Source organism: Phycodurus eques, chromosome 21 (genome assembly GCF_024500275.1).
Source record: "Phycodurus eques isolate BA_2022a chromosome 21, UOR_Pequ_1.1, whole genome shotgun sequence".
Lineage (NCBI taxonomy): Eukaryota > Metazoa > Chordata > Actinopteri > Syngnathiformes > Syngnathidae > Phycodurus > Phycodurus eques.
The window spans coordinates 3,810,498-3,833,819 of NC_084545.1; the positions used below are offsets into that span (position 1 = coordinate 3,810,498).

Below are 23,322 nucleotides of genomic sequence, written 5' to 3' on the forward strand. Positions count from 1 at the left end.
CGATGGTTACGGCGCGAGGGCCTCTCCAAGGAGGTGTGCTTCATGGCGGTCACGGAGACTGCGGTAAATATTTTGCGTCGATAAATGTCGCATGTTAACTGAATTTCTACTTGAGCGGGCGTCGTTTAACAAGTGCGTAGACGCCGTATCTGTCGAAATGTTGTATTAGTCGAGCTAAGTGGCGTATGTAACGGGGCAGAAATGCGCTTTGCTTTTCGCGCTATTGTAATGAATGGCTAGCAGTTGCTAATCGGTTAGCATCAATGCTAGCCGTCTGAAATGGGGCCTAGATAATCTCTCTGCATTTTTGTCATTTCTGCGTCATTTAGACATTTTGGGTATATTGTTTTACATTCCCATCGATCTTTGACTTGCTATTGTTCAGCTAAGGGTTAGCTTTTTGGTTACTGAGTGTCCACATACTTTGAATGAAGACCAGTGTTTGCACCGCGCTAACACGTTAACGCAGAACTTCTTAATTTATAAAAAAAAATTAAAAAAAATTAATACAGGTGCCTGTTAGGAGGTGCCTTTTTCTTTATTACTTTTGCTGTCGTCTGACGGTTTCACCCCCCCTCATTTCCCTCCCTTAGAATTTGTTGAATTGTTGAAGCTTCCCCCATCATCCTCCCCTCGGGGGCTTCCTTTCCTCAGTGTGGTGGATCCAACTCTTAGCGGGTTTGGTAGGTACGGACTTTTGAAGAAATGACTTTAATAAAAACAGATTTATTTCTAATTTAAAATCAGATTTAAATTTAGTCTTTCAAATCTACTTTTTTGTTTACAAAAATCAGATTTGTCCAAAATGTGTTTAGATACAAAACCAGAAATTAAATATAATTTAAAAAATAAGTTTCAAATATTTTTTTAAATTTTAATAGCTTCAAAAGGACTACATAAAATACATATTTAAATATTTGTTCTTCTTAAAATATTTTTTTATCAACCATGCTATTTTAAATTTTATTTAATTTAATTATTTTGTAAACTTTTATTTTATTACAGGGAGGCGACGTTATGACGATGGAGAATGGACAGGGCACAGGCTCTAAGCTTGGCCTGCCACCCCTCACCCCGGAGCAGCAGGAGGCGCTGCAGCGGGTAGAGAAGCAATTCGGCAACCCTAAATAATCATTTAAAAATGAAACCGTTGGAGGATTTCGATCTAATTTCCTTGCTTTGTGCCAGGCAAAGAAGTATGCCATGGAGCAGAGCATTAAGAGTGTGTTGGTGAAACAGACCATTGCCCATCAGCAACAGCAGCTCACCAATCTGCAGGTGAGATGTACATTTTATTTCTTTGCGCGTGTTGGTTTTACCAAACAAAATAATATAATTGTATCGGCTGTTCAGGCTATAAATTATTAGACGGTATCTTTTATTCAACTATCTCTTGTTTCATTAATTTAAAAAAGGTCATTTGGATGCTTTCCCCCCCCTATTCTCCACCATGCAGGGAGAAAAAAAGAGCATGTGTAGAGGGTGTCCTGTTTGTGCCTATTGTGTTCTTTTTCAGGTGGCAGAAATCCCCATGAAGGCATTGGTTATTAAAAAGTGTTTACTGTGTTCTCCTCAAAGGAAGCTTGTTTGCTAATTGTGTTGATTTTGTCATTTAAAAATGGAGGAGGCATGTCGCCAAACTATGTTTAGTGAAGAGTCTGCTTCTAGAGTAGGAACAACACATTTGTCTGTCTAGGTGTAATAACCTTTTTTTGTTTTGAAAAGAAAAGAAAAAACAAAAAGCTAAGGGATATCTAACCTACTTTTCAGCACCTTTTTCGTCTTTACTGTCTTTCAGATGGCAGCAGTGACTATGGGCTTTGGAGATCCTCTCTCACCTTTACAATCGGTCAATAGATTATTAAATTTTTTTCTGTGCGCATTCCCAATGGAAAAAAGGACTGTTGATTTGGCACCAATCCCTGCATTTATCTAAGCAAATAATTAACATTTTGGAATAGTACTGCTAGTTTTCCTCCTGTAATGATTGACTAAAAAAGCTTAGAGAGACACTTAAATGCAACGTGAAGTCACAGTGGGGCTTTTCCGATTTTAGCTTTTGGGACAGAAATATAGATAAAAAAAAAAAAGTTCTTGCGCTTTTAATTAAAGGTCTAAAAGCCGTTCCTAAACCCATCCTAGCACGGGATAATGGATGGTTAGTATTCGTCCTGTTTGTGGGACTTAAATGAGAGCTGGAACCCACATCTTAAGCTCTTGTTTCCTTGGTGATGGAAAACACATTAGATTTTGTTTTAAATTAAGCCCTGCGTTTTATGCTTTCCTCAAGATTTTATTTGGATTTCGTATGATCTCCACGATTAGTTTTTTTTACCTTTTTTTTTTTTTTTTTTTGGTACCTTACTTGCATCCCTGGACTACAGGTCAGTTTCTGAAGCCAAATGTTTGTGAGGGCTGTGCATGTCAATCACTTCAGTGTTTCCTCTGCCTCCATAAGTCATTTGATAACTCTTATACATGTACATAATTAGACATCTTCCACTATGGTCTGTCCTTTTTGATTACCTTATCTCATTATCTTTAGACCGCCCCACCCCTAACTTTGAATTGGCGCGAGGCTACTTTTGGGAAACCAAAGCACAGTAGAAAAATACACATTTATAATTTCCCGTTTGTGTGCGTGTGCATATTCTTCCCTTCTTTCCTTTTCGCTCTAATGCTAATGCGTGGCCTTTTTTTCCTGGTCGGCAGGTGGCAGCTCAGCGGCAGCGCGCTCTCGCCATCATGTGCCGGGTTTACGTGGGCTCCATTTACTATGAGCTCGGCGAGGACACCATCAGACAGGCCTTTGCTCCCTTTGGCCCCATCAAGAGCATTGACATGTCTTGGGACTCTGTGACAATGAAGCACAAGGTCAGTGAGTTGTCTTGTTAATGAGAGCGCGGAGGAAAAAGAGCACGTTAGGTTTTCATTTTATTTCTGGTGGACCGCGCAGGGCTTTGCCTTTGTGGAGTATGACGTGCCAGAGGCTGCCCAGCTGGCTCTGGAGCAGATGAATTCCGTCATGTTGGGTGGGCGAAACATTAAGGTGAGTAGACTGGAGTCTTTTCACGCTAATGGTAAGTTAAAACCAATGCAGTGGAACCTTCAAAGTCCCAACACTCCTTATTCAATCTCAACTGAAGCGCACAATAGCAGTCACAGAAGATCCAAGTTGAAGTGCTTTTTTCCCAGAAGTTTAGCCCAGTGTTTCTTAAACATTTTACAGAGTACCACTTAAAAAAACATACTTGGCTCTCCATGTAACACCAATATGACCAGCATTGAAATACAGTAGGCCTGAATATTGGTCACAAGCTGAAAATTAAGTTTAGTATTGTTATGCACAGTTTGAACATCAACACTGTGGTTAGATTCAGGAAAATGAAAAACTTTACCTAATAAATGATTACTTTAAAAAAAAATGTACTTGAATAAAGGTTTGAAAACAATATTTCTGAAGGATAAAATGTAGCTGTGTGTGTGCGCGTGCATGCTTGTCTGTGTATAGTTAAATCTAACAGAACTGTACTTAACTAATGTACCATAACTGGCCCATCCCTATTGTGTAGCCTGTGCTGGGAAACCACCTTTGCTGCTTTCAATAAGTTTGCCTACTTCACGTTAACTTCCCATGGATATCCGTCTTCTCTTAGCACTGTCCTACGGAGTTAATCCTTTGCTGGCTGAATTGAGGTCCAGTGAGAGCTGCTGCTGACTCCTCACATGATAGCAAGTCCATCACGCAAAAATTTGTTCCACACCTAAAATGCTGTTTTCCAATTTTTACATGCTGGAAAATTGAGGTTCCACTGTACAGTATCATTTCGAATAGCCTAAAATGCATTTCTTGTTTATTGAATAGCTCTTAAAATGTCTCCTTGTCAATATGCAAATGCTAATTCTTGTCTTTTGCCTTGTCTGTCTTTGTTGACTTCCAGGTGCGTGGCAGTGTGATTTGCGTGCGTGTGTTGAATGTGTCGAATGTGTTGCTTCCACACTTGTATCAAGGCCTGTTCCTAGTGACTGCTCACAGTGCGATTCCCAGCGGCGCGCTGCATCACTCTGTTGCTACGTTGTGCCGATGATGGGCTGCGCCTGGTTGGTGTTGCTTGGCCGCCCCATCTGTAGTACAGATCCCAGTCCCGTCTAGATGGTCGTCACTTAAAAGAAAACTAAACCAGAAGAGAGAGAGAGAGAGAGAGAGAGGGTAGTTAAGCAGTGGTAATGGTAGTAGTTTAAAAATATCTTGAGTCATTTCAAGTGAGCACTTTGAAGGCGGGTGGGTGAAACCAACAAAAGCATTTTGATTTGGCTCGTCGTGCAGTTCTAAAAAGAAATACAAACTGAATAAATTTAAGCTGCAAATTCTCTTAATAAACATTAGATGCCGTTGCGTCGTATTTTTTTCACACATTCCGTCGTACCCAATTTTTAAAAATGAAGGTTCCCCACCCCTGATTTAAGGATTCAAGTACAGTGGTACCTTGACTTACGAGTGCCCCAACTTAGTTTTTCATACGATCTGCCGTTTGGTCAAATTATTTTTTTTCACGTGTGTTGCAAGCCAAAATTTACGTTACAAGCCGGCTGCAGATATACTGCTGCTCGAGTAAAGTGGGCAAAAAAAAAAGAGCTTCAGTCGCAGATTCACTTTTAGTCATGCACTGTCAAAATACAAGTACAAAATAAATAGTCACAAGAAGCTACAGAAGGCCCAAACTCAGGCCCAGATGCTCATACAGAAACTCACAGGTGAAGTTCGTGATGTCATTTACATGACCACGCCCCTTAAAGGCACACACACAACACCAGTTATTGTGAATCGTTTTGTCCCAATGTACAGTAAATAGATTCTTTACATTCTCATTTTTGTTTTGCACTGTACAGTGTTATTTTCCTTTTATTAAGAACACATTTTAATGGCATTTGAATGTATTTATATTTAATTTATTCAAGATTTATTATATTTGTCTAAAATGGTAAGTCAAGGTACCACTGTATTGAACATGAAAGAACCACATTCCACCAGATGGAGTGTCTTTGTTGAGCCACCTGCAGTGAGTTCAGGTCAGGGTTTCGGAGTGTGTCCTCGGTTTCCCATAGCAACCCTTCCCCGTTAAGTAGCCCTGCTGGTATGATCTGTGCTATAGGTTGGGCGGCCAAGTAACATCGGTCAGGCGCAACCCATCATTGACCAGCTGGCAGAGGAAGCGCGCGCTTTTAACCGCATCTACGTGGCCTCGGTGCACCCCGACCTGTCGGACGACGACATCAAAAGTGTGTTTGAGGCTTTCGGGAGGATCAAATCTTGTATGTTAGCCCGAGACCCCACCTCAGGACGGCACAGAGGCTTCGGCTTCATTGGTAAGTGCCGGGTTGGGGGCGTCAGTCCGTACCCCCGTCTCATTGCCTTCTAACTACAATCTTGTTGACTTTCAGAGTACGAAAAGCCTCAGTCGGCCGTGGACGCCGTGTCTTCTATGAACCTCTTTGACCTGGGGGGTCAGTACCTGCGGGTGGGCAAGGCGGTCACGCCTCCCATGCCCCTCCTTACCCCCACCACTCCCGGTGGTCTGCCGCCGGCAGCCGCTGTGGCCGCCGCGGCAGCCACTGCCAAGATTACGGCCCAGGCAAGTATGAATCCCTTCCAAAGGGATTTAATGGCCTTCCAGGTAAATATAAAAATAACTGACGGCCAGTTTGCTTTTAATTGAGGTGACTGGGAGAACGCCAGTTTCGTCGAGTCAATTTTGAGTACAGTGTTCCCCATTATTCGTGCGGGATGCATATCGAGCGTAAATACACAAAATAATTGACATAGGATAGAATAGAAAGCTTTTATTGCCATTCTATGTAGATGTGTAACAATCGATCCACAACTAATCGATTATCTATTGACAACTCTTTTGATCATGGATTACTATTTTAGAGACCTTGTTTAGCTTGTCCGAATCCTTGAAATTTTAGCCTCCCAACTGTAAATTTTCTGATTTCTGTAGTCCTCTGTGAAAGCAGAGTGCTATTTGCGTTTAATCAAAATAAGTCAGCATCTGCTTTTACTGTGGAAAACAATGATCAACAGTTTTGCCGATTTTCTGGTGGCAATTACGGCCCTAAGCAGTAACTGAATAATAATCGGTTTGTTTGCACTTTCTAAACTGACAGTTTGAAATAGTGTCCCTTTTTTTTTTTTTAATATAGGGATGGAAATTAAAGTTTAAATTCAATTAATCGAGAGAAAAAAATCTACACTAATCGATTGTTAAAATAACCATTACTTGTGACCCTAATTGTAAGGAAATATAGGAATATACATTATAACAAATAATATAGGAAGAATAGAAATATAATTAAACTATACTAAACATGCTAAAATTATGCAGTGCAAATAACAGTGATGCACATTGGAATAATGTTATATGCACAGGTGGCCATGGAGTCAGTGATATTTTAAATGGGAAAAACAAACTTATATAGCAATATGGCTTTTTAATTATCTATGCCACGATATGGCAGCAAAGCACTATATGCTCCTCAACTCACTTTGACGTAGTTCCTTGGCACCAGGATGGCTCCAAAGCATTACTCATATATTATACAGGGCTTTGACCTGAGCGCAAAAGCAGCGACTACCTGAAAATGTCGCCTCCCCCCAAAAATGTGCGAGTAGCAAATATCTGGGGGAACACTGTATGTTCTTAAGAACAGAGTATATTACTGATCTCCATTCTTTAGTAGCACAAGGACGCTCCCATTCACTGCTTGGATATGCAAGCTAAGAGTCTTCTCTTAGTAAGCACAAGTTAGTTTGATTAACCAGAATTTTTTACAGTTGGCTAAATTGTTGTTTTGAAGACGAGCACGCCTTCCCGTGTCGAGGTGCTGAGCTGTCTCTTCGGTCACACTGTGTTGATTGTTGACTGTGCTGCCTCTGTGCTGTGTTCTTGTGTGTTTCCCTTACCTAATGTCTCCGGCACCCCCCTCTCTCAAGGAGGCCGTAGCTGGCGCGTCAGTCCTGGGGGCGTTAGCCGCGCCCCAGCTTCTTAGTCAGCAGATGGGGATACCGCAGGCCGTCATGGCCGCACAGGCGCCCGGGGTCATCACAGGTGAGAGCGACATTGTACGCTTACTACGGCTACAGTGAGCCCCCGTTTATCGTGGAGGATAGAATACACACCCCTCCGCAATAGGTGAAAATCTGCAATATAGAGGGACCATGAAGACATTGTTAAAAATAGTTTTATCCCGAACATACACTAAAAACACATTTCTCTTTAAAACACAAATGTCTTAAAACGCAGTTTTTGACGTATTCCTAGGTGCCTGTTCTCACTCTCGCTCAAGGAGTTGTCTAAATAAGATGTACAGCATGCTTGCTTCAAGCTGGTCATTTCTCACTCCAGTTGAAGTTGAGTAAAACTAACACAAAAGACAATCATTGCATCTTTAAACATAGAAGTTTAAACCATATAATTTGGTCTCATGGAAGTCTGTAGCATAATGCTAACTTGTAAAGTGAAGTACCATAGCTGTTAATTATAACCCAAACAGTGGCAACTTTAACATAATAGATGAAAGTCCCCAAATATAAAAAGAAATATTTGAAAAATATTGCAGAAACATTAGATAATCAGGCAATGTATTATGAAAACAAAAGATAAGTCATTGTTTGTCAAAAATTTTATAGTTTATATGGATTAGGCAGTCCAGTAGAAATGCTTTCAAACTTAAAATTGCTTCATGGCTAATGGTTAAATAATTATAACAAGGCTTCACTTTATTGCACTTAAATTAGACCAAACATAAATATCCATCCATTTTCTGAGCCGCTTCTCCTCACTAGGGTCGCGGGCCTGCTGGAGCCTATTCCCAGCTGTCATCGGGCAGGAGGCGGGCTACACCCTGAACTGGTTGCCAGCCGGACAACCAGGGCACATACAAACAAACAACCATTCGCACTCACATTCACACCTACGGGCAATTTAGTCTCCAATTCATGCATGCTTTTGGGATGTGGGAGGAAACCGGAGTGCCCGGAGAAAACCCACGCAGGCACGGGGAGAACATGCAAACTCCACACAGGCGGGGCCGGGGATTGAACCCGGGTCCTCAGGACTGTGAGGCTGACGCTCTAACCAGTCGACCACGGTGCCGCCAAACATAAATATGAACAATTGAAAAATAGTAGTCAGAACAAAAGTAGACAAAATATCTGGGAGCTCATTTTAAAGTGGACAAAAACAGCATAACATTTTATTTTCATTCTCTCTTCCTTTGTAGGTGTGACTCCAGTGCGACCCCCCATACCGGTGCTCCCCCAGGTGGGCCTGGTGAACCCTGTGCTGGCGTCACCGCCCGTCCTCTCCAATCAGGCCCTGGCCACCGTCCAGCTGCAGGAGAAGAAGGAGGAGAAAGAGGAGACGCTCCAGGACGGCACGGGCCAGGAGATGCTGAGCGACCAGGAGCACATGAGCATCTCGGGCAGCAGTGCCAGACACATGGTCATGCAGAAACTGCTTAGAAAGTCAGAGGTAACAAACTGCTGGCAAAGTTTGACCGGGAGCTTTTCTTTTTCATGGGGGGGAAGGCTGAACAGCAAATATAAGGAAGGGTAAAAATATTAGCAAGAATTGGAAATTAAATAAAATATTAGAGAATAATGCAAAATATTAGACCAAAAATATATATCAGGTGAAGATATCACCAAAAATGCAAAAATATTAGATGAAAGAAGATTTGATGGAAAATACACAAGAAACCTCAATATTAGTTAACAAGTATATATTAGACCAATAATGCAAAAAACATTGGACAAAAAAACATGTTTGACAAAAATTCTAAAATATTGGATACAAAATACAAAAATATTAAACCAGAATGCTAAGTGTTCCTTAACAAAAACATTTATAAAAAATGTTTTTTGGGTGGCTGGAACAGATGAGTGCCATTTCCATTCATTTCAGTGGGGAAAGCTGATATGCGATACAAGTGATTCCAGTCACGAGCGTTCTCTCAACTGATATCTCAAGACACCATTGTTTACAGAACAATTTATCGCATTCCCAAAATTCCCACATTTTTAGCATTACGCACTTTTTTTTTTTTTTTGGGCGAATATACACGTGTGTAATTCAAACCATTCCAGCTTCCAAGTCTCACGTTTTAACATTCAATTCCACAGCTTTTCTGGTCACTTTAACATCTATTTAACATTCACACGCAATTTCTACCCAAATCGCATTCTCTAGTTAATTTCTCTCTAGCAGTAGATGAGTCTGTCCTTTATCCAATTATTTTTTTTATTTTTATTTTTTTTAGTCCACAGTAATGGTCCTGCGTAACATGGTGGGCCCGGAGGACATCGATGATGACCTGGAAGGCGAGGTGACTGAAGAGTGCGGAAAGTTTGGCTCGGTCAACCGCGTCATCATCTACCAGGAGAAACAGGGCGAGGAGGAGGACGCCGACATCATCGTCAAGATCTTTGTAGAGTTCTCCATGGCGTCAGAGATGAACAAAGCCATCCAGGCGCTCAACGACCGCTGGTTCGGCGGACGCAAGGTGGTCGCCGAGGTGTACGACCAAGATCGCTTCAACAGCAGCGATCTGTCGGCGTGAACCACTTCCACACCCCTCATTCCCGTTGCCGTATTTGTAATTGTCATCTTTTTAACAAAAACAAGAATAGCTGTTTATTAATGATGCCTCGTTGGGAGTTTTTGTTTCGCTTTGTGACCTGTGAAGACTCCTGTGGTGCAAGTTCCACATTTTTGTAACCCAGACCCATAAAAATACATTAGGTTTTTTTTGTTTTTTGTTTTTGGCTCGTTTACATTTTTTTTTTTTTCATGAAATCGTTGGACCATATAAACACTTTGTTTCTACAATTAAAGGTTATTTGTCCACAACTTTGGTGATGCACTTTTCTTCATGGTAATACAGTTAACACGGTTATACTTAATTAAAAGAATTACAAAGAAATGAAAAATACATTGACCAATAATATTGAGATAAACAAAAAACAAAACTCATGCAGGCAAAATATACAAACATTTTAAAAATGGACAAAAAATATAAAAACAGCTGGAAAAACTAAATTAAGAATTTGAGAATACTGCAAATTAGACCAAAACAAACACAGAAAATGTTTGACTACAATTGATTAAAAATACATGTTAACAAAAATACTATATCAAATATGAAAATAGTTCTGAATAGATTAAAAATAGACAAAAAAAGAAAAACTACAGTATGGCATAAAATTCTAAAATAGATACAAAAGTGAAATATTAGATGGGGAAAATACTAAAAGATTTTTTTACATTTTTTTATATGAATTAGGACTATTGTACAAATACTTAAAATTTCAATTACAGTATGAATAAAGCTGATAGTAAGCTAAATCAGCAATTCAAAAGTATGGTACGGTGAATCATTGCCGAAGTACAGTTCAGCTGTATTTAACGTTTAAATTCAATACATTTGCATTAAGAACTGTTGGTTTTTAAACATTTATTCAGCTACAATTTTTATTTAACTTTTATCTTCAATACATTTTAATTTAATCATTATTTAAGTATTTTTTTTAGGTGGTAACTAAATCACTGTACTCAATTTTTCTTTTGACGCGCAATTGCATTTACACGTTGAAGTTCCAGTGTTTGGCGGGCTAGATGGCGCCATACATCCAGGGCCCAGCGACAATAGTGCGTCAGGGGGGCTGGAACGCCGCGGTCCTATGGCCGCAAACGTAGCCCAGCCCCCCATACGCCTAACCGGCCTGGCTTGGGCTCAACAGAAGCAGGGAAGAAGCGCCGCGCGCCCGTGTTTGGAGAAAAGCTTATACACTCACTGTGGCGCATTCCCCCCTTCCCCCAAAAGAAAAACTCGACACGTTGACTTTTATCCTGGCGTGGTGATTTTTACACGGAAGTAAACGGCGTTATTTTCCCTCACATCTTCTGCGGTACTTGTGGAAGCTAACGGCGGCTACTGGCAAGGCACAATGGACGTTAGCGATGGAGGCTAACCGTAACTAGCTCACTACCACACAAACCGGCGAAGGGCGACTAAGTACCCCTATGGACACCGCGTTGAAGCTCCCTTGACTTGCTCCGCTGCACGCGGTCTCCACCCCAACCCTTCGGCGGCGGTGGGGCTCTCGACGCCGCCTGACAAGTGTTTTTTTTCGGGGCTGAGACGCCAGGATGGTGGCGGTGGCTGTGGTAGCTAACTTCGAGGCAAACAGTCCGAGTCAAGTGAGACCATCTGTGTCTTTTTATGTTTTGTTCATGTAAAGCCCAGAGGGAAGGCGCTAATATTCCTCCTGACATTGGCCGGGGGATTATTTTTTTAATTGGATTCCGGCCTGCTGGTTCGAGAGCGAAGCAACCCCCTGTAACCATCCACCATCCATCCGCCTAACCACGCTTCGCCCTCCGATGCGGAGCCTCCAGTGACACCCACCCGAGGGACCCTCTCCCTCCCTCCCCGACATGCTCAAGTGTATCCCGCTGTGGCGATGCAACCGCCACGTCGAGTCGGTGGACAAGCGGCACTGCAATCTGCAGGCGGTCCCCGACGAGGTCTTCCGATACAGCCGCAGTCTGGAAGAGCTTCTGCTGGACGCCAACCAACTCAAGGAGCTGCCCAAGGTAAGCTTTTTTTTTTTTTTTTTTGTGGTGGTGGGGGGGCTGCAAAAATCTATGCGGAGTATCAGACATCATCACACACGCAAGCTGTTTTTTCAGCTGCATAAATCAAACATGCAGGGGAAATGGTTCCCCTGTTGTCACTTATGGTCATTGGGGCAATCTAAAAGTGGACTGAAGGCCTCCATGAATGGGATGACTAACAAAACCATCCCTATCGACTCAATGAAACATGGCAAAAGTGAACAAGAAGTTGGTCTTGAACAGTGTAGAAGTGTTTACGTGCCTCAGTGAATGGGATCAATGGCAAAACCATCCATACCTACTGTTGGAAATGTGTCAAAAGTTTACAAAAGTGAGTCAATGGAGCAGTTTAAAACTTGCTTGAATGCTTCAGTGAATGTCTTGAATGGCAAGACAGTCCTTACCTACTGTATTAAACATGAGAAAGTTTACAAAAAGTTGGTCTGGAACAATTTAAAAGTGGTTATGTGCCTTCAGTGAATGGGTCATAAATGGCAAAACTGTACATACCTACTGTTGGAAATGTGTCAACAATTCACAAACATTGGTCACTGAAGCGGTATAAAACTTGGTTGAATGCTTTAGTGAATGGGATGAATGGCAAAACTGTCCCCAATTACTATGTATATACACAAATACAGTATTAGGAAACAAATGCTTTAGAGGGAAAAAATATATTCGAATGAAAAAAATTACATGAATAATGCGCAATTTAAAAAAAAGTCTGGGCGTCCCTGCTAAAGCTACTGCCCCCGCGACCCGACCCGGATAAGCGGTAGAAAATGGATGGATGGATGGATAACACAACAAGACAAACATGTGCATGTGAGGTGCAGGTGTTATTTTGTCCACTTGGGCTCGCCATCCCCATGGTTTATATGTGACTTTGAGTGTATATGACTTTAAAAGGCGGTACCTGGCCTGGTGAGTGACATGGGTGTCAGCGAATGAGATTGTTAAATTGGCTGGGTGTTAACTGGCTAACCCATTAGCCAGTCTGGGCCTATGAATTTGCTTACTACGTGTGTTTTTGTGTTTTTTTTTTTTTTTTTTTTACTGTTTGTTCAATAAAGCCATTGAAAGTTTTAGTTTTTCAATTTATTCGATTAATCGTTGCAGCTTTGGAACAAAAGTAGCAAATGAATGACAGGTGCATCCGAGCATTACCTCCGACTGTACGACATTCACATATGAACCCGCAAGCGTATCAAGATTATGACTGCGCCTGTTCATCTGCATGCTCATGTCCCGGGGCTTTGTTTACAGACTTATTAGTATTTTATGACGTCATTTAAATTTTCTAGACCTACGCCGCAGTAATAATCAGTACGTAGCCGGGCATAGCATGCCATGGTTAATTAGCCATGACCAGTGTGCCAGTCATGCAATGTAGAAGCAGCGACTTCTTATTGTTTGCGCTTGAGCAAAGTGAACAGATGGAGATTTAGCCATCCACAGTTTAAGTTTAAATTTGCAGTCATTTACCCCCCCCCCTCCCAAACCCCAAGGCACTGCCCACCAGTCCTAGATTATGCCTCTGCTCTAATAATGCCACAAACACATTTGTAAACATGTTTACCAATGGTACTACTACTCAGAAAGGATGGACACGTCTATTGTAACAGGACACCCGTAAAAATTTCATTGACCCATGCCCGAAATTGCACAGTCAGTCGGACGTTTTGGTTTGAATAAGCCGTTTTCGACAATTTGCATGAAATATGGGCCTGGAATGTATGAAAAAAATAATAGCCCCCGACATCAGTTTCCCCGATTGACATGACATTGGGTGTACGCGTTTATCGTAACAAGATGAATGATCATGTCGCAATGGCCGATGCGCAAACTTGAACAGGGAATTGACCATTTTGCGAGCAAATTCCATGTAGTTTGTCCAAGTGGAGCTGCCATTCAGCGTCCGCTGCAGATTTATTTCCGATCATATTTTGGGTCACGACATCCCACCTGCCTTCGTGGTCTAGTACCCCGAATTGCAGACAGTGTGCTAGCTCTCTTTGGGACCATGTTCCAATGATCAATAACTTCTTCTTCATTGAAACTAACAGCGGAGCCATCTGTTCTTGTCTTCCAAGGCGGTTGCTGTGTTTAACATCCCGATTACAAACGGCTCAAAGATCCCGTTGAGGAAGCGGGAGTGACCTTATTCTCCGGTCTCATGACAGGTTACAAAGGAGTCCATTCACCACCAATCCCGTTACCCCCCCAACTCCCTCCTCACCGTATCAAATATCGCAGCTCTAGTCGGACTGCACTGTCCACAGCCGTCCTTGTACTGTACGAAGGTGGCAACGCATCACTGACCGGTTTAAAAAGATGACTCAGAAGAGTGTTTAAAGACAACACACACAACCTGTACGCATATGGCATTTACAGTAGCGGGTGTTGTTTTTGAGGGTTCTCCATAGTCGACACAGGCAAATAAATTCCTGATGGGCGTGTCCCCAATAGATTCTGCTGAACAGGTTCTATGCCTGCTGCTCCCTCTGCTGTTACCCAATACGGCCTCGGAGGCACACCGATGGCCACCTTAATGCTTTGAAACCTTAACTCTGCATTGTTGCTGTAAGTGGTTACACAGGACCAAGTGGCCGACCCTTAGGTCTTTGAAGTGGCTTCTTATCTTAAGGGACGATTAGTTGGACACTGTTGTTACTCGGGGACGTAATGGTATGCTAAAAATCACAGTTAGGTATGTCCCTTGGTTTTAAGGCCATAGGGAATAGAATGCATGTCATAAACCTGCTTTTTTGTGTGTGTGTAAAAAGGAACAGATTTAATGTAATTTAATGCGAAATGTAAAAATACCGAAAACTGCTAGGAGTAAGGAGTATGAGTCTGCTTTTTTTAATTTTAAGGTTGTTGTGATGCCATTTGAAATGAGTTAACGAGTTTGACGTGCTGGCAAAAGTAAATCATTAATGCATGATGTCCTCTCGACAGAGGCTGAGCTACACTGTATTTGTCCGCCAAGGTTTGTGGCTCCATCGCGAGGCACACTTTGCGTTACACTTCCCGTCCCTTCTCTGTACCCGTAATCCCCCCCGTCATCTGAGTCATTTGGGAATGCCGACTGTTGAAAATGTTGTTACCGTGCCCCTAATGCAGGGCCGGAGAGAGATCCAGAGCGGCCATGGGAGAGATCTGAGCGCATTCAGCAGGTTCTTTTGTCTGAGCTGATGACCAGCTGGTCCCACATCCTGCCCGCCACTGTCCTACCCCTTCCCCCCACCCCAATCTGGTGTGTGTGAGCAAATTTGTGGTACTGGTGGTAGTGGGCTGTAATTTATTCCTGATAAGGATTAGCAAGAGGGGAAGGCATGGGGAGGAGCGCAGGGGTCTTTTTTTTTCTTTTTCCATGCTGGAGGAAGTGATCTATGAACTGAGCTACACTGATCCCCTAGTCCTTTGGGGATCTGATGTTAGGATCATCCAGCCATGAGTTGTTTATTCTTTTAAAGGCTGCTACTGAGTCGTCCAGCTCCGTTTGATTTTATTTATTTTTTATTTTGTTGCACTACTGTCGTGTCAACTTCTGCCTAACACAGCAAGTTTATTTACTGAAAACAAACAAAATAACTAAAATTGACATCAACATTTTTTTTTTCATTAACTAAAACTTTAAAATTAGTTGTTTTAAAAAAAAAAGATAAATGAAACTCTTCACGGCATTGTCTGTTTACAAAACTAATTCAAACTATAGAGGTGTATCTGTGAATTTCCAACACCACCATCAAATTTCTAACAGATTTTTTTACTATCCAAAGATTCAGTGGCAAAAATTCAATTCAAACTCAGATAGCACAAAAATACCACAAACGGTCAAGATGTGGGTGACTAGTGCAGTCTGAGTTTAGAATTTCTAACACTGACTTATTCTTTTTTAATTTAGGACAATACATTTTTGACACTGAATTTTTGCCTGGGGCCTTTTTTAATCGTACACCTGACAAATACCTTGTGTTATAAAAACAAATACTGAAACTATTAAAAACAAAAGTAAAACGAAGCATTTTCAAAAAAAAAAAAAAAAGGAATTAAAGCTAAATTTAAAAACCAAAAAGTCAAAATGAAAAAAAAAAACTAAAACAACAGAAAAACCCAAACTATTACCAGTACAACCTTGCAACGCACCCACCGGTGCATCCAGCCATCTGTCCTCCCCAGGCACTCGCCCGGTAGCCAGCGACAAAGGTAAACACGGAAGCAAAGCTCCAGTGAATAATTCATGGCTGTCGTTGTGGCGACGGCAGCTGTTTGCCGTCGAGGAGCCTCGCAGAGAATCTGTGGGATGGCAGCTCCCTGGGCTCCAGGCATCAAGCACACACAGACGCACAAAAGCCCAGGCCAACACTTGTGGCTAACAGCAAGCTCAAAGGCTGATGGATGACTGGCTTATCAAGTTGCTACCCAGTGTGTGCTTTATTTTACAGCCTGTCGCTTCTGGAGTCACCTGTGTTTATGAATCAAATATTTGTGCTGAATCAGGAATCACGGGTCCGGGGTATTAATTAGCTGGGATGCTATGAGTCCTTTGGTACACAAGGCTAGTTAGCAAAAAAAAAAAAAAAAAAAAAAAAAAGAAGAGAGAGAGACGTATTTGTACTGAATTTAGCGGACTCACTGCCAAACAATGCGACAAAATAGTGTGCTGTGTTTTCGGCGAGTCCACTAACTTGAGTCTGTGAATCCATACGACTAAATCGTCCGCTAACTCTAGCGAACTGATACGACTGAATCGTCAGAGAGCGCTGACTTACTAACAACCGAATCTTCAGTCTGCGGCTTTTTAACTCAAACCCATATGTCTGAATTATCAGTGTCTGCGTTAACTTTGCAATCCACGGAAGCCTACTACATGCACTATTTGGGGCATGTTGCAAAGTCTTTGGTGAGGCTGACGCACGCGCACACACGCACACACACACTGGACAAGAAGCCCTAGTTTGTTTTCGCACGGGTCAAGTAGAGCTGTCAGCATCCAGGGTTTGGCCGCGTTGCTTTGTTGACGTGTGCGTTCCTTGTGTTGATTCCTTTTGTTTCGGGGGCGTCCCCGTCGACAGGAAGCGGGATAATCGAGCCAGCCGTGGAATGCCCTGTTTTTGTGCGACCATTTTAGCGCTTTAGTGTATATTGACGGAAAACAGCGGAGCATGCAGACAGATTTGATGTATTTATTTTTATTCAGCACTGCAGTCTTTACCCAATCACTCGTGATGGCGCTTAGATAAGAAACATAAAGCCCCAGGGCTCCAGAGTGAGGAGCACGAAGCAGAGTGATGCTTCGGTCTTGTTGCTCGAGTGCTTCTTCTCCACTCCCTGCTGAGTCGGTCACATCACCGCAGCGTATTATAAACCTGCAAGTAACGGGTATTTGAACACAAACACTGCAGTAACACATCGAGAGAGAGCCACATTTTTTCATGTGATCTATATATGCCTGTGAGTGTTGTTATATTGTCAATCACACTATCAACGTTTTGCTTTGTCACCGATAATAAAAAGCACCAAGCAAGTTTGGACATCCATCTTTTAACACGAGTAGTTCTTGTACAAGTGTAAAAAAAAAAACAACAACCTGTAAAATAGAATTACTTTGCCTTTGTTGCGTGACAAATATGTAGCCTTTAAGGAAGTGGAGCAGGTTTTGTACAAATATTACTGTAGCACGCATGTTGAAGTGGAGGCCCGGAGGCCAGATCCGGCCCGCCTCATAATTTTTTTGTGGCCCAATTAAGCAAATAAAGTTAAGTGTGTGTGCGCGCGCGCAGGCTCGTACTTTGTGTGGGTGAGAGGTCAACCGAAAGCACAGCAACGGTACGCGTGACGAAGCAGTAACTGGCAATTCATGAGACCCCGCCAACCGCCCCCGCATCCGTCCCCTCGCTACTCCCGGCGACGGTGTCGCGACACAATCCGCCGATCGAGCGCTCACGCAAGTGTTGACGTCACTGCCCGAGGGTCCGTTGCTGAAAAGTCCCCAAAACGGCTCCATTGAGCTCTATTGTGTTTGTCTCCCACCCACCCGGCAGCTTTCAAGTGATGTTTCCTCCCTCTTACGCGTGTGAGGTCAGCCAAGTGTCGCATAACAATATTAATTCCTGCATTCTGGAGAAAATTCATACATTGGCGCCTTGAGATGAATGAGAAAAAATAAAATAGTCCTAAAATTTGTGAGTTTTCAGGTGTGTTGTGACCCCCTCCAAAATGCCGAAAGAAATATTATTATTATTATTATTCACAAACACAGCAATTCCAAGAGGGCCTGGTACCGGGGATATATTTGTGCCCAGTGTAATTAGCTCAGCGTGGTTGTGTTTGCGACACTTGACACAGGCATGCCTGGAATCCCCAGGAGTTTGTCCTAACCCCCCTCCCAACCCCGCCCACTCCACCTCTCACACACTTGAACTTACTCATTGCACATTCCCGTTGACGAACACAAACATACGCGCACGCACACTCACACACTGAAGTACGTGCAGCACACACATCTCACTCCTGCACAATTCTCAACGAAATATCCCTGAAACACAAGCCTGTCCTATTTTTTTTGATGAAGTTAGCCATTGTTCTTTGGGGATGCAAACGCGATCACGAAGAAAATTTGCAGACAGTGCTTTTTTTCCCGTGTATGTTTTGACAGTGATTAGTGTGGGAAGAGAACACTGTGCGACGTTTCAGATGCTTCTACTCAGCATTTCAGGCGAGGAAAATCCCAGTTTTGCGTTACCTTTGTTTGTCTCAGAAAAATCTGATTATTGTTAAACTTTTTCTACCCAAACAGGTGAAAAAAACATTTTAGAGCTGTGATTGCAAAGCTATGAATCTGGAATATTTTTGCTCACAGTTACCATACCGTTATGATCTTAACCCGGCCTTCCCCCCCCCCCCCCCCCCCCCCCCCCCCCATTGTGGTGCACTACACATTTTTGTTGTTCCCATTGCAAGTGATAAAGTCAAAACAACCCTCATTCCATTCATAAAATTCCTGTTCTCTAACACCGTTGACAATTCGACAGCAAGACTGCAAAAGTGTACCACAGCGAGGGGCACTCTGTACTGAAAAGTAGGACGGTTATGGTCTTTATATTTTACCTTTTCCAATTGAAACCCCCCAAAAAAGGATACCGAACTAAACCAAATCGAAACAGGACTATTGTTTGGGGAACAACCTCAGTGGTCTTTTAGTTTTTGTTGGTTATCTGAAAAAAACTGTACACTGCGGTCTACTGGGAGTCGCAACAAAGAGGACCTTAAAGGTATTTGCTTTATGGATAATGGTGTCAGTCAGTACTGGCTTTCACTTTGGCACACTCCTATCAGCAATCAGATACAAGCCAGATCCAGTGAGGCCAATTTAGCATTTTTGTCTTAGAGTAAAACGTTTGAGAACTACTTTTCTTTGTGGTTACACAATCACACCATCAACAAGTAGACACACCTTTAGCAACAGGCTCTGAAAATGAGTTAGCAACACTAGCCGGAACAGGGGTGACCATTCCAGACCGTGCCGTGTCGCGCTGGACTGAAGTGTACCGCTCAGTGGAAGCGTCCCTTCAGATGAGAGACTCTTAACTTTTCTCTCACAATGGAAAGATTGTCAGATGGAAGGGGACCATTCACTGGCATTTACTGGAAAAGATGATTCAGTGATGTGTACGCCGCTGCCTGAACAATGAGGCCATTGTGCCAAAGCTGCTTGTGCGCACACAAACACACACAAGTGAGGAACTTGTGTCATGTGTACTGGGTTCATGCGTGGCCGCCATATTATTTTGTGTTGACGAAAACACTCGTGTTCGTTCTGGACTTGGACAATCGCTGCGTTCGGAATCATTTACTCATTCCCTACTCTTGAATCACCAAATAGGGATTTTGAGGCGACCTTTTAGCAAGCTATATAGTCCACGCTATATACAGGTAGTGGACTGATTCTTAAAACAGCCAATGAGACGTCTGGGATGGGGTCTGGTGAAGGGAACGCTCATATTGGCACACTCAGCACTTTGTAATAAATATGGACTCGTACATTCCTCTGTTCTGTCTCCTGTAAACATATTCGGTCATACACAATGGATCGTCTCGCATAAGTGTTCCGATTGGCCGAGTCAGGTAAAACGCAGCCTGCTGTAAGGTGAACGCTCGGCATGCGCGAGGCAGCAGAAAAAAGAGCGCGCCATCGGTGGGACAAAGTTCAAAGCCCTCCCAGCTGCTTTGAATGTCGTTTGGTTTGCAAATCCGCAGCGCTGACCGACTTTCTTTTGGACGCGATGTCCCAAAAGTGGCCGTGCCAGCTCCTCCGCCACCGCGTCTGTTTTTAGTCACCAAAAGCAGTGATTTTTGCCCCCCGATACAGCAATGCTGGCGGATTAACTGGTCTATTTATAAAACATTGTCTGGAAATCGCTTTGCTGTGTCAGTGAGCATAACCAGTAATGACATATTTGATATTACATATCATAAATATTCCATCGAAACGTCTTAAAGTCAAAATTAAGTTTACCTGTAAACGGGTTGTAGTGCAATTTTCACAAGAGCTGAATATCCTTAAATTGTTTTGAGTAGTTTTATTTTCCATTGTTATTTAGCTAGAAACGCATCAGAAAATGGACATTTACGAGATCGTAATTTTAGTCTTGTACGTGCTGGTACTCTTTAACCATGTGTACTTGAGCCACGTAAGTAGCCTCTTAAGCCCACAAATGCTGTTGCCACCTGTTCACTCTCAATCTTCCTCGGACAGCAGCGCGTCAGAGGCTTTACATTCACATCTTGTACTTTGTGCGCTGATCGCAAATCTACAGCGGAACTCTTAAAGGTGAAAATTCCAGTTTGCGCACTTGGTCCCGGATCCTGTGAAACATTTATTTATTCTATTCCCAAGAGGCAAAGGGGGCGGTGGGGGCTCCTGTTGTCACATTGGTTGTTCATTAACCGTGTTGATGTTGACTTGTAAAGCGCTGGTCACCCACTGTTAGAGTAATAGAAGCATTATACGCTCCCTGTCTCATCTGTGGTTTCAGTTAGGCTGAGTCATCTTCATCGTTGGCCCCCAATAGAGGGGCTCCTTATTTTCCAATATGGTTCTGTGTGGGCATTTGCCACACTAATCCAGATTGAATGTGGGACCATGTGCCTAGATAATACGGCATTTTCCCCAACAACCACCCAAGATGGCCCCACCTGGGCCAAATCCCAAAATGTTTTATTTGTTCCAGGTGTTTCTTGGACAACTCCCCGTCAGGTGCCCTAGCAGAGAGCCATCTACGAGTCGGATCGGTCTCTGGAAAGGATTCCACATTGGAGCAGTGTCTCTGTGCCCAAGGATTTTCCTCTGGGACTTAAAAAAACAAATATGTCCATTCACTGGTCAATGTCCAGGTCTTGAAGCCATAAAGCAAGACCTAAAAGGCTTGGACCTTTGCTCCCGGATGTACCAATCCCATCGGTACCCGAGGATTTTTCTCAGACGTACCAATTGTTAAACAAAACCATCCCATAGGTACCCGAGGATTTCTCTCAGAGACTTTGTATCACAGGAGTCGATCATTGGTCAATGTCTTGGTCTTATAGCCATAAACAAGACCTGAAAGACTTGGATTTTTGTCCCAGGATGTACCAATTGTTTGACGCAGTTGTCCCATCGGTACCCAAGGAGTTCTCTCAGTGACTTTCTATCAAAATTCCAGTCACTGGTTGATGTCACAGTCTTACAGTCCTAAAGAAAGACCTGAAAGATTTCACCCTTTGTCCCTGGATGTACTGATTAGTTTGACTCACAATTATTCCATCGTTACTCGTGAATCTTCCTGTGGGACTTGGCACCAAAGTAGTCCAGTTATTGGTCAATGTCCAGGAAATTTAAGACTTGAACCTTTGTTCTTGCGTGTACATTTCTGGTAAACACCAAATACTCTGGTACGGGGACTCTTTGTTCACTTCATGAGTGCAGTAATCCAAAAAGTGACATGTGGACACTCCTACCACCCTCAGGTCCAGGGCTACGAGCAGTAGGAGGGGGTTGCCAGTCTGGCCAACTTCAGCACAGCCTTCTTCTCGCTGTGTGGCCCGTCGGATAAAGGTTTAAGGTTTTGCATCGCGTTCCTCTTCCTATTTTTGGTGAAGTGCTCAAACGTTCACGCTCCGTTGCTAACGGCGGTTAGCTGTAGTTCTTCCGAGTACGTCACGGCTGACCTGGATGACCACTGCTGTGCATGTGCGTGACGTCCAGGAACAGACAACAGGCGAGCAGCGGCAGGTTTCAGACAATTTCGACAGGAAAAACGAAGCTTAAGAAAAATAAACGACGTCGACTATTAAAGAAAATGGTCGATTTTGATCGTCGACATAGTTGTGACTAATGTACTAATCCTGGCAGCCTAAGTACCAATGTATAATGGACTGAAGATTAAAGTTCACTTCAGTTTAATGGTCAGTGACTGAAGCTTTTTTTTCTTTTTTTTTACCCCAGTGCACCGTGGGAGTCTCCTCTTCATTAATGATCCACCTCTCTCAAGAACTCCCCTTGTTTATCAGCCATTCTCTCCCTTTGTTACCCTATCTCCACTTGCTGCTTTCAAGTCCCCAATCCCTCCATTTTTAGCCCTCCTTTCTCCTCGCCGCGGTGCCCTTTTAGACAATGGAGGAATCCCCTGGACAGGGCCGGGCGGCGGAGGGGGGGCCGGTCAGCGAGAGCTGGCCAGGGATTGACAGTCTTCTGTGGGTTGGCTTTTGTCCCTCGATCCTAAGAAAATGGAGGGAACCCGGAGAGGAGGAGCAAAAGGAGGGGTTAGGGTATAAATTCATTCATGTGTAAAATTATTTGATTGTGTGACTGCTGAAGAGCAAAAACTCCTGCCACATTTCTCAACCGTTTCAAACTTCCAAATATTCCCAAAATTCTAACTGTTTTCCACTTTTGAAAAATTCCCACTGCAAGAGACGAAAGACCTGAATCTCAAGATGATTTATATGAAGGATCGAACATCAACAAGTTCTCGCAGTTAAATTCCCAACTTGTAGATATTTTACACCTCCTCTTTCCACATTTCTTGACCGATTCAAACCATTCCAACGTCACAGCTCAGCCAGGACATCTTGGGAACTATTTATCACATTTCCAAAATTCCCACATTTTCACTCAGAAATTCCCAGATAAAGGGAATTTTGTTTTTGTATTTCCTTCCTCCTTCCCAATTTGTTGATGGATTCCAACTTGAAGTCTCCCATTCCACATTGTATCAATTCATTTAAATCCGCAGCCTTTCAGAGCAGCGTCAGTTCTTCGGCATTCACAGGCAATTTCGACAGAAAGTCGGAAGTGGGGTTTCTACTTCACTTCCTTTAACTGCTACCACTAAAACTCTTTTTCGCCTGGTCTGTTTTGTTAATGCGCGTGTCTGGGATCATTCGTGAATATCATGACCATAGTGTGCGGTAATGAAGGTCCATTCTGACCAAGTTACCCAGCCAGCCATATCCCCTTGAAGAATCCCGGCCTGCTTCAAGAAGCGCTGCGCGGCGTGCGCTCCCCTCCTCCTCCCCCGGCTCGTCCTGCTGCTGCATTGTTGTTTCCCCTGTGCGTCGCTAGGCTGCATCACCGTGGCGCGCTTAGTATTGGACA

At 43.1% G+C, this 23,322-nt stretch overlaps 2 protein-coding genes across 24 annotated transcripts in view; both read left to right on the forward strand.

Moving 5' to 3' along the window:
- The first annotated feature begins 21 nt into the window (after positions 1-21).
- Positions 22-9,911, forward strand: LOC133396508 (poly(U)-binding-splicing factor PUF60-like). Of its 4 annotated transcripts, none has more exons than XM_061666447.1 (11): positions 22-63; positions 1,006-1,101; positions 1,189-1,278; positions 1,799-1,849; positions 2,713-2,874; positions 2,957-3,049; positions 5,154-5,367; positions 5,443-5,675; positions 6,995-7,109; positions 8,284-8,534; positions 9,322-9,911. In XM_061666447.1, the coding sequence occupies exons 1-11, from the start codon at positions 43-45 to the stop codon at positions 9,619-9,621; spliced, it is 1,626 nt and encodes a 541-aa protein (XP_061522431.1). In that variant the 5' UTR covers positions 22-42; the 3' UTR covers positions 9,622-9,911. The 4 variants fall into 4 exon arrangements, with proteins under 4 accessions (XP_061522431.1, XP_061522432.1, XP_061522433.1 ...); XM_061666448.1 differs by having other exon boundaries at positions 5,443-5,633; XM_061666449.1 differs by lacking the exon at positions 1,799-1,849.
- An 866-nt stretch (positions 9,912-10,777) lies between these two features.
- scrib (scribble planar cell polarity protein) overlaps positions 10,778-23,322 on the forward strand; it is a 58,372-nt gene continuing 45,827 nt past the window's right edge. For all 20 annotated transcript variants that reach the window (XM_061665775.1, XM_061665788.1, XM_061665779.1 and 17 more), the window contains exon 1: positions 10,778-11,657. In XM_061665775.1, coding sequence (XP_061521759.1) covers positions 11,499-11,657 — 159 coding nt within the window. In that variant the 5' untranslated portion in view covers positions 10,778-11,498. The remainder of the gene's footprint in view (positions 11,658-23,322) is intronic.